Source organism: Sabethes cyaneus, chromosome 3 (genome assembly GCF_943734655.1).
Source record: "Sabethes cyaneus chromosome 3, idSabCyanKW18_F2, whole genome shotgun sequence".
NCBI lineage: Eukaryota > Metazoa > Arthropoda > Insecta > Diptera > Culicidae > Sabethes > Sabethes cyaneus.
In genome coordinates, this window is record NC_071355.1 from 169,085,405 (window position 1) to 169,097,618 (window position 12,214).

Genomic DNA, 12,214 nt, shown 5'->3' on the forward strand with positions numbered 1-12,214 from the left:
AAAACTACTTATTTGATCAAAATGTCGTCAATGAAAAAGTTGTAGGAACTTAAGTTTGTTTGCAGAAAAAAAATTACACTGAAAGAAAAAACTTTTCAAAACCATGATAAAAATTATAAAATGTCCATTATCTGAAATTTGCATATTTTTTTCAAGATAGCTGAAATTATGCCCTAAAATCTGGCGAAGAGCTATCGATGAACACTCTTTCGGATTTTTTTTTAATTTTGATGTTAGATGAATTTTACAAATATATCCGAATTTTATTTATTTTTGTAAAATCCAAACAAAATCAAATTCCACGCACAATTTTGAACAAATTTACCCATAAAAACTTTTTTCTTAAACCCAACCGTTCATAAGTTGTTGCAAATTTAAAATTTACCTACACGATGCGATAACTTGATAGCAATTTGATTTCGTTTGAATTTTACAACAAACTGCAGAATTTGGATATTTTGGAAAAACTTGTGCAAATTAGAGATTGAAGATTAGAGATAATATGGTTTTATTAGCTACTGTTGTGCTAATTTCATGGATTCGAGCTTCGAACTTTTGCCCCGCGGTATTCGCACTTTTGCCCCGCTAGTGGGGTAAAAGTTCGAATCGGCACTTGATCAGAAGAAAGAAGAATTGATTTTGCAAAACACTTTTACCGCAGATGACTTATAGTTGAATGCAATGTTGCTATTCATCGATAAAAGTACTGATTCGGTTCGAAACACACTCAAAGGTGATTCCATAACGTCAAATTCTCTGGCAATGCTTTTCTAGCTGAGAATTATTTAATTTATTTCTTTTTTTCATGCATGGATTTGATCACTAGTGATGCCAATCAAACACGAATAGCTCTCATTTTGAGTCATCGCGATGAGTAGCGATGATTTATCAATTTTTGAAAACAGGCAAAAGCGCTATCGGATATTGAATTATGCCGTCAAAAAAACTTGTACCTAACACTTATGTTGGTTTTTTAGTTCGACTATTAGCACCTGAGATACTTGGAATGTACATTTTAGCGACATAATACATAAATGCACTTCAAAACATCACCGTTCTTCACCCAGAAGACTTTCAATCTCATAAAATTATTTTAACATGTTATTCATAATTTTTCTACATTCACGTTAAGTGCTGCATAAATCTTTTTTTCGTGACAATGACAAGCACCAACAACGTTTGCACATGTTTACAAGATACAAGCGATTTTTGAGACATGTTGGCAGAATCCAATTTTGTACAGTGGCCGACGATATTTTTATTATCAGCCTTCATCGTTAATCACACAAGAGGATGTATTATTTTTCGTAGCTTCTAACCTTCGAGCCACCAATTAATAATAATAATATTGCACCAGGTTTGCATTTCATTGAAACTAAATCTTGAAACCATTTTGTTTGTCCGTGTGCCGCTTGAAGTTACTGGTTGTGTATGGCGTCGCAAGTATATGTTGACGTTTGATAAGTTCATAATTATTATATGTGATACGAATATCGTTTTCTTTTTGAATGAGTAATATTTTTTTTTGTAATTTGCCTAAAAATATGCTTGTTTACGTTTCATCGCAAAATACATTCTTGGTTGGATGACAGCGAGTAACGATGATTAGCGATGAGTGTGAGATAGAGATACCGAGCGAGTATTTGCGAGCGTAATCCATTCACATTTTGCTCACCAGTTTTTGCGTCGGCGATTCATCGCGAGCAATCAGGATACGATCGAGTTGCCAGTTGACAAAATTCAAATCGCTGACGAGCAGGTGACGAGCCTTCATCGTGATGAGAATTTGCAACATTGTGTGAAATTTCAAAGGTTTTAAAAAAGTTCGAAAGAGTATCCATCGACAGCTATTCACCAGAATTTAGGGTATTATTTGGGCTTTCTTAAAAAAAAATATGCAAATCGGAAAGTATGGTTTCGAGATAATCGACGTTTTATGAATTTTATCGTGGGTTTGAAAAGTTTTTTCTTAAAATACACTTAATTTCCTATGACTATAAAAAAAGTAATCTCATTTCTAAAAACGCCTTTTTGAAAAGTTACTCTTGACGAAAAAAATCAAATTTGCTGGAAAATGAGTTCTTGTGTGGTATTCAACACATCAGGAAAATTTCATTCCAATCAAAAATAGTCGAGTCAAAAATGGTCTTTTTTTCAGCGTTTTGAGCTGGAATTGCTCTTTTAGTTTCGTTGCAATTTAATTTTGAACATATCAAAGCGTGTAGGACGCTATATCTCTGCATATTAGTGTTGGTAAGAGGAAACTCTTATCAATTTAGGGACTATATTGGCTCGTTTCATTATCCCTGATTTTTATTTTCAGGTATAATAAGTTCAAATCCTCACGTAATTTTCGAGCCATGAATCTCGCATGTGCATAGTATCTTTCGATATAAATTAAGTTATGGTTGTATATGAGCACCATTGGCATTATATTAAATTTGTTAAAAAGGTATTTTTTATATCTTAATTTTCGTAATTACTAGCTTTACAAGAAAATTTTCAAATATCCAGGTTAGTCTCATATAACTGGTGCTTACATACTTACATTATCCATCTAGCTCCCCCCATCTACTAACATCAATTCCTTTCCCGAAATGCTTATGAAGATGCAGAGGATTCCCTGGTTTTTAGTAGCGACAAGTATTGGACTAATATTCCTTCCCATCCCACCAAGACCCGCATTCGGACGTGACCGGCGTCGGTATTGATCAGCATGTAGAGACCTGATAAGGTTGCACAATGAGGAATAGCGTGCTGTCCCAAGTATGCTTTTTCCAGCCATCAGTTTGCAATTTTCATTGATCAATTACGGAGTAACAGCACACGGAATGTATCCTATGCTTATGCTTATGCTTATGCTTATGCTTATGCTTAATTTAATTTTAAACATATCGCACGCGGTGATCTAGTGTGCTATACGTGGTGTATGAATACAGCAGTTTTCAGACACTAATTCGATACCAAACACCAAACTAAAAGATATAGGCGTTTCACGTCAAAGAACGAACTGTAGAACGGTACGGTTAAATTGGTGAATAGGAGCAATAAGTTTACCACTCTTTTTAAGGAGGCATTTGATGAAAACGCCTTAAGAAATACGTATTTCAAAGCCTTTTACTTCTGAAAAGTTACTAAATTTCATGAGGTAAGAAGATTATGGGCAATTTTCAGTACAAAATTTACTCAGCTTTTGAAGAAAACAACAGAATTGGGCTAGCTAGCATGCTTTTTGTACTAGAGCTAATTTAAGGCAAACAGCACCGATAATTAAGAATGTTTATTAGTGAATGTCATTCACTGAATGACCAATAGTTAAAACCACATTAAAATTAAAAAAATAAAACTGTTTAATAACTCTGTAATGATCGAGATTTGATCATATATGTATAAGCGTTTTTTCATCAAATGTGGTCCTCTACCCTCTATATTTGCCCCGAGTTACCTAACACTCTGTATAATAAAGTTTTTCTTAACAGTGTTGCCAGTTTTTCGTATCAATGGTAATACTATGTGTGGAAATATTGCTATAAAAATGCGTAGTTTATTTCAATTGTTTGATCGTAGTATTCTATATGTAAATAAATCGAAATTGAGTCAAAGTGATCGAACCATCCCTAGCTCAGCTGTAAGTAAAACAGGCAGACAGTATTCCATTCTATTTCCATGCAATATTGAAGTTGAATGGAACACTTTCTTCTGTACTTTTTTTGTATTATGTCGTTTGTTACTACACCTAATTTTTTTCTACGGCGTTTTTTACGCAATTACGTACTGCTAAGGCTCTTCCTGGTTTCCGTTATTCAGCATCTTCGTGCTAATACGAATTTGCACGCTCAGGATTGCAGTAATGTCATCAGTCCAAAATCATTATCGCAGCGGTAGCCTACGCCTAATGCCCAGCATGAGATTGCCAAAACATTTACCATGACCAGTTAGTAAATTGTGCACCTCTGAGTTGACCATGCTCAAGGATTTGGGTTCGGCCGCACAATAAAAACGTAAGAATCTTCTTACATCAGTTGTTGTTTGCCAAGAATGAGAGAAGATAAAACGGCAATTGAATAAAGCACCAAGGTATAACACCAGGTGATAAAAGCAGTCTTTCCAGGCCGAGTGATAAAGAAAGGGCAAACTTTGTCCTTACGAGGTGCCTCTGTAGTGGACTCGTGCCAATGCTAGTGCAGAAGAAAAGAAATAATAAAATTTCCTACGACAAAAGTTTTGGCAATTAACATCAATTTTATCCGGGCAGGAAGATTTTTTGTCTGCGCCGGTTTACGAGTTGGCATTGTTCGCTTTTCGGTGCGCTCGTTGATGGAAAAAGGAACGGAAGCCGGGAGTTAGTTTCCTATACTTTTTTTCCGGAACGGATTTGTTAGGTGACGAGGATTAGCAGGGGGTTTGAACTTTTGCCCGTTCAGGGCGGTGCCCCCTAATTGGCGCCAAGCAAAGCAATATCTATACTGAAATACACGAAATGGAAACGAAGGTGCGGGAAAACAGCCAGCAGATGGAATGGTTCACCAGAAGCGACCCTCGTTGATTGAGTTTTTCAAACAGAAAGAACGGCTTTTGTTCCACCGGATGAAAGCAATTATTTGTTTCGGCCGATTTCGATTTTACTCAATGGGTTTTCGAGGAAATAATTTAGTTTGGGGGTACACAATCGAGTTGGTCGCTTTAGTTTTTCCGGTAGCGATACACTGCAGCGGAACCAAAATAATATCAACTATAAATGGCATTAGAATTGGTCATTTTACACCCATTTTGCTCGATGGCTAATAGAGTTTTTTCTGGTTCCTGTTTGACCGGTCAGTTCATGGTGGCAATTTCTTGCTCTACATAGCATTCAAATTAGATATTATCCGGAGTAGAATCTTTTTGTATGTGCATGTGCATTGAAAAAAGCTAATTTTATATTTTTATACACATGGTTTTACATTACTGTGTATTACCTACCTATGAAGATTCAATATATATTTTGAGCCAACAACAAAATGAACAACAAAAATAAGTCCAACGATCAAAGAAATGCAATACCTACCAAATTAATACCTTTCAGCGCTTGTCAGCTATTACCTCCGGCTCCGACAATTGTTTCCCAAGAATGTCAATGCAATTTTATACTCGAATGATGGCAGCTTTATATTGTGCAGTTTTAAGTGCACCGTTCGCCGAAGTAGAAATGACCAAAGTGCACGTCTGATAACATTGAAAAGGTGGATTTCGTTTATTTTGTAGAAAAGATTGCTGCGTTATGGGACGCTACAGCGTAGAAAACAGAAATACGAAGCACGAAGAAATTATGCATGTTAAACCAATTGACAGCGTCGAGCGGTTACATGCTGATATCGAAATTAGGGAATTACAAAAAATGTTAGTTTTATAACATAATTGCTTCCTGTGTTCAGCAATTTAAACCAGTAAAACTTTTTTAGATAACAGCATATTTTTCCGGTGAAACAAACTAAATAAAACGAAGTATTAAATATCCATATTCATACATTTTTATTATGATACAATAATTCAACATAATATTTATGAACTGCCATGAATAAAAGACACATTATCGGTTACAAAATGGACCAATTACCGGCAATTATCTATCCGAAAAAGCCAAACCAGTGAAATATGACGCGCAAAAACTTCCATCCATTACTCATAGAAAATATTTATGATAGGTATTCGGCATATGCTTGTGAGCTGGAATTTCTTCCCGATCGAAGCCCTCCCCTTCCCCTATCGCATTGCGAGCATAGCAGTATGAGCGTACTGGTATAAACATACCTACCATTCCGATTCAGGCTCCCGCGAAAGCGGAGTATCTTCGTGATAACAAACCAGCGGAGAATGAATTTCCTAATTTATTCAAATAATGCTACGCGATGGGCGCACCATGGAAAGCTTTTGTCTCGCGAGGCGTTATCCGCTTCACTTCGGTTACGGCTAAGCTGGAAGTATGCCGGCGCAGGAAGGAAGTAGACTAACCAAAAGGTTTATATTGCTTTCTGGTGAAAGACGAGCTGCTTTGACGAAGTTTGATGGGACACCGACGAAAGTTGCTCTTATCTTGTCTGGATACCGCCTCGCGTTAGACTTGAGGTGGCAGGTGCCAAACAAAAGGTTGAAGTTAGTTAAAATAATTTGATTAATAAAGCACGCGGTTACAACGAAGTGGTGATGAGGCTAAGGCGGCGCAAGAAAGAGCAGCGGATAGCGTGAAATTTTTGTTGCAGAAAAGTAAATCATTTGTTTAGCTTGCGTTCCACCGCGATAATAGTTTCTTGACAGCTGCAATGGGATAAAGGGATACGCAGTACAATTGGAGCCGGCTGCTAATACACGTGCGTGCAAGAAAGTTTCACTCGCAAGTTTCAGAGTCGCTGAAGTAAGTTTGAAACGGATGGAGAAAGTTGATGGTTTATTTAGAATGTACAGTTTAAAGGAACTCTCACACATGGTAACAACTTTTCTTTAGCTCTATACTTTTTATTCGAACATCTTGCATAATAGCTGTTCTTTTATGCCACTCACTGTAACAAACGTAACCTGATTCGATGTGAAGAAGCGATATTACACTTGAAAAAGGAGAATTTTTGACGTTGAACCACGTCTAACAGGTGTTCTTCAGCCGCTGGATAGCTTCTTTAACTTCCCTTATCGATGGGGGTGGAACATCTTTGTTGCTCGCTACTCCAATGTGGTCACTTCTTCCGCTATCATTCACGCCATTCAAGTGTTCATCGTAACTGCTTCACCCTTTCGGTCACCACGCGTCGTCAATCTTTATCTCTGTACATTTCGGTCCACGGCACAAAGCCTTTGCGAGGTTCATTGCGTCTCTGATAGAACTTCCGTGTGTCGTGAAAGTGGTACAGCTGCTCGACTCCTTCTTCTCCTGGTGAGGCTTCTTCTCCTGGAAAAGTCGGGTTTGCTGACTCCGCTTCTGTTTGTATCGCTTGTATCCACAATCTGACGGGTGGCTCTACGCAGCGTTCTTCTCAGCCAATATCTGCTGGCATTCCTCGTCAAACCATTCGTTACGTCAATTCGGTGCCACTCGGTCTAGGACGTTCTCCGCTACGATATTAACGGCTGTTTTCACGGTATTTCAACAATCCTTCGAGAGATAACACGTAATTGTTGGTGACATCCGGTTACTCGCGCTAGATTATACCGTGGCGGTCGCGGGTATCGTATGTTGTTCACAACAAATAGTTTTTGACGTACCCATACCATCACTAGCCACTAGGTAGTGATCCGAATCAATGTTAGCGCCCGGATAGATTCTGACATCGATAATGTCTGAAAAGTGCCAACCATCTATAAGCACGTAGTCGATTTGTGGTTCTGTCTGGTTGGTTGGTACACCTGGAGTACCGATGGTAGAGGTTATGCTGGAAGAAGGTACTACGTATGGCCATGAGGCGGCTAAGTCGACAAGTCTTTGGCCGTTTTCGTTCGTTTGCGGGTGTGCGCTGAACCGTCCAATCACCGGTTTGAATTCCTCCTCCTGTCCAACCTGAGCATTACAGTCCCCAATGATGATTTTGACATCATGTCTTGGGCAGCGGTCGTATTCGCACCGCAACTGCGCGTGAAATTCGTCTTTGTCATCATCGGTACTTCAGCGGTGAGGGCTGTGCACGTTATTTATGCTTTTAAGGCCCCTATGCAACACAACAAACTAGCTCAGAGAGAAATGAGAGTGGGTATGTGCTAGCTCTCTCTCCTCTTTCTGCCAGTATTTTCTGTTTTGTTTATGCTTGCCAAGTTTTACTTAAAATGGTATCAAAACAAGAAGCATTTCGCGAAAGCGTTGTACACTTCTGAGATTTCCCCTAAGCACTCAGCACTAAGTATTCGGTACAACATTTTAAAAGCGAAAATGTTACGGCTTAGACTATTAACCATATCCTAAGATCCCCTACTACTACTCGCAAGCAAGGTAGTTGAAGATCAACCAAAATTATGGATGCAGAATCCCGAGTAGCACACTTTTGTCTTTTCTGGTTGCTGCAACCTATTTATGACGGAAATTAGTCATAAATCGGTTACCACAACTAGTTTATAATAACTGTGCTAGTGGGGACGACTTTGTTCTCTTTCTCGGACCTTCAACAACAAGGATTCCGTGATCCAAAGGGATGCCGCAAAAAAGTTCAATTGTTCCCACCAGTACATCTGCAAAACATTGGAAAGAGTCAGAATAAAGTGCCGAAAGAAGAAAGAGCCCCGGAATACACTAAAAAAATATGGAAATAGGTTTGGAAAGACACAATTTTCATATTTTCTAAGGAAATTACCCATGGAATTCGAAAAAGATAATATTTTTGAGCACCAGTGCTGTCAAATATTTTTTAACTCAATTTGAAAACTAAATTTACATTTTTCTCTCAATGAGTACAATTTGATCTCAAAAATTCCAACTTCATTGTGTTTCGCAGATTTTTTTACAAAAGAATCACTCATCACCCCGAATAGCGTTTCAAGGCAAGAAATCCGCGATTTTTTATGTAAAACAAAGAGAAGTGAGTTTTTACGGAATGTAAGAATACTTTGCCATATCGTGGAAGCCTGCATACAATATTTAATGAAGTATTTCGTAACAGTGTTGCCTACTTTTCAGTTTCAGCTGGTAACGCTGTTGAGAAAAACTTGATAATATGCTGCATAAATGCTTTTACGATATGGCAAAGTATTTTACGTTACATAAAGACTCACTGCTTCAAGAAGAAATACTTTTGCTCTTTGTTTACATAAAAAATGCCGCATTTATTGCTTTAAAACGATATATCTCGGGATCGGAAAAGAACACTTCGGAGCAATGAGTGATTCTTATGTAAAAAAATCGGCGAAATATGATGAAGTTGGAATTTTTGAGATCAAATTGTACTTAATTAGAGAAAAATATAAATTTAGTTTTCAAATCGAGTTAAAAAATATTTGGCAGCATTGGTGCTCAAAAATAATATCTTTTTCAAATTCCATGGGTAATTTCCTTTCAAAATGTGAAAATAGTGTCTTACTAAACCGGATGTAGAACCGGAACCTTACTAAATATTTCCGGAGATTTCGCAACCATTCCCATATTATTTGCCGCATCATGCTGTTCTTCGGCCAGACAGCACTACCACCAAACTTCGCGTTGTTTTGACGATACTTGCTCGACTGCATCTGGTATTTCTCTCAACGAAGCGCTAATGGTCGGTCCTGTAGTACAGGAAGATTTATTTTCAATAGTCCTTCGCTTTCGTTTGCATAAATTCGCTATCGTGGCTGACATCGCCAAAATGTATCGGATGGTCAACGTGGCTCCAGCTGATCATCGTCTTCAACGTATTTTATGGGCAGGTTCTGCAAATGAACCAATAAGGACGTTCGAGTTGACAACTGTCACATATGGGACATCATCGGCACCGTATCTCGCTACGAAGTGTTTACAACGACTGGCTGATCTTGGAAAAGAAAAATATCCTGTAGCCGCAAAAATCCTATCAATGGATCAAAGGAAGAAAGCATTCGAGTCTACACCGAGTTGAGTCAGCTACTCGAATCTGCATGTTTCACCCTTAGAAAATGGAGCTCCATCAGCTCGAAAATATTAGCAGCAATCCCCGAAGACCTGAAGGATGATCGCACATCTCTCAAACTCGAGGCATCCAAAGCTACAATTAAAACCCTGGGACTTTCATGGGAACCTCGAACGGACTACTTTAGATTCTCTGTGCCTCAATGGAATAAGTCCACCGAGATCAACAAGCGTATCGTATTGTCCGATTTCGCACGCCTCTTCGATCCACGCGGATTAGTAGGGCCTGTCGTAGTCCAAGCTAAGATTTTTCTCCAGGACCTCTGGAAGCAAAGATGCTCCTAGATTGAACTTCTCACCGATGAGCTTCAGCACTGGTGGCTAGAATTTTGTCGCAGCTTAGCTGGACTTTCGATTCTTTTCCTCGTTCCTCGTTGGCACGCATTTGAAAACAACACCATCGCAGCCGAAATTCATGGGTTTTGTGATGCTTCCAAAAAGCATACGGAGCATGCGTGTATCTCCGATGTACTTCGTATGATGGTAAAATTTCAGTTAGACTGATTACTGTGAAATCACGTGTAGCGCCTCTGGATGATATTCGTCGCAAATGTAAGAAAATGACCATTCCTCGCTTAGAGCTATCTTCCGCACTTGTGCTCAGTCATCTCTATGAAAAGGTCAGCAATAGTATTCGTATCACTGCTTAGTCATTCTTCTGGACAGATTCCACTATAGTGAAATGCTGACTTTCTTCGTCGCCATCCCGCTGGCAAATGTTCGTGGCAAATAAGGTGTCCGAAATTCAACACATAACCAGAAGTGGAGTTGGGAACCACGTGGCTGGTTCTAAGAATCCTACAGACGCAATTTCTCGCGGCATGACACCAGAACAATTAGCAGATTACTCTACCTGGTGGCATGGACCAACATGGCTGTCAAAATCCAGAAACTCGTGGCCAAAGTCTGCTTCGTTGGATGAGGCAGATTTAGATCAAAAATTGCTAGAAGAAAAGTCTGTCGTAACTACACTTGCTCAACCACAACCTGTTAATGTAATTTTCAGTCTACAATTGACACTATCAGCACTAATTCGAATCACAGCACTGTGTAGGAGATTCACATACAATTGTCGAAACCCAACCAATCGAAAAACGGACTATTTGTCTCTCGAAGAACGTGAAACTGCTCTAGTACGATTAGTGAAACTTTCACCAAGGACCTTGCTAAGCTTTCAACAATAGGCCAAGTAGGCGAATCTTCTCGGCTTCTTCCTTTGTTTCCGATGCTGGTCAATGGTGTCATCGTCGTTGGAGGTCGGCTCAGAAACGCCTCAGTGTCATTTGGAAGGAAACACCCAATCATTCTAGACAACACACACCCTCTCACTGTGTTAATCGTGAGCCACTATCATCATACTATGTTACATGCTGGACAACAATTGCTGGTCGCCAGTATTCGAGAGCGGTTTTGGCCACGCCGCCTGAAAAACCTTTGCAGAAAGGTAATTCGTAGCTGTGTTTCTTGTTTCCGTGTTAAACCGAAAATCCAAGAGCAGATCTTCCTTCAGAACGTGTAAGTCCAGCTTCGCCTTTTGCTCGTGTAGGGGTAGATTATTGTGGCCCATTCAAAATCCGTTTCCCGCATAGAAATACTGATATTCGTATATGCTATGTGGTCATTTTTGTATGCCTAGTAACCAAGGCAATCCACATGGAGATGGTTTCCGATCAAACAACGGAAGGGTTCATCGGTGCACTTCGTCGCTTAGTCGCGCGTCGAGGAATCCAGAAATCATCATGTGCGACAATGCTAGATATTTCTTAGGCGCAAAAAGGGAACTGGACCATTTGCTCAAATTATTCAATTCGCAAGCATTCACCATCTTTATACCCCAAGCTGCAGCAAATGACGGCATCAACTTCAAGTTCATCCCGCCACGATCGCTGAACTTCGGGGGGTTGTGGGAAGCGGCGGTGAAATCGATGAAATACCATCTAAAACGCACTCTAGGAACAAAAGTCGACACGCCAGAAGAGTTCTACACTTTACTGACGCAAATAGAAACATCCCTGAACAGTCGACCATTAACGCCCTTGAGTAACGATCCTGCAGATTTGGAAATCCTTACACCAGGACATTTTTTGACCCATCGTCAAATGGCGTTAGTCTCAGAGCCCTCATTGCAACATCTGCGAGAAAATTCGTTATCACGATGGCAGCAGTTCCAGAAGTATCTACAGATAATCTGGAAAAAATGGTCTACGTCCTACCTGTCGAATCTGCAAAACAGGGTTAAATGGACTAAACAGCAGAGCAATCTGGCTAAAGATATGATGGTTTTGCTTAAGAACGACAACCAACCGCCTCTACGGTGGAGCCTTGGGAGAGTGGTTGAAGTACACACAGCAGACGACGGGAAGGTTCGGGTCGCGAAGATCAGGACCAAAGATGGCATATATACTAGAGTCATTTCTAAAATTTGAGTTCTACTAATATCTGACAACATTTCTCCGTCACAAGAGGAAGACCAAGCTTCTCTTCAGCAAAGTGCTTAAGCGCTTTTGCGGAGGCCCCGTTCAGTTATTTTTGTTAATGTTCGATCATGTAATGTTCGATTATGGAATCATTGTACTCCATAGCTATGTTCGTCCAAGAACGGTCGCTGACCGACGCACC

General features: G+C 39.6%; 1 protein-coding gene across 1 annotated transcript in view; it reads left to right on the forward strand.

Moving 5' to 3' along the window:
• The first annotated feature begins 11,334 nt into the window (after window positions 1-11,334).
• LOC128740402 (uncharacterized) overlaps window positions 11,335-12,214 on the forward strand; it is a 166,082-nt gene continuing 165,202 nt past the window's right edge. Inside the window, exon 1 of the mRNA XM_053835943.1 lies at window positions 11,335-11,958. Coding sequence (XP_053691918.1) covers window positions 11,335-11,958 — 624 coding nt within the window. The remainder of the gene's footprint in view (window positions 11,959-12,214) is intronic.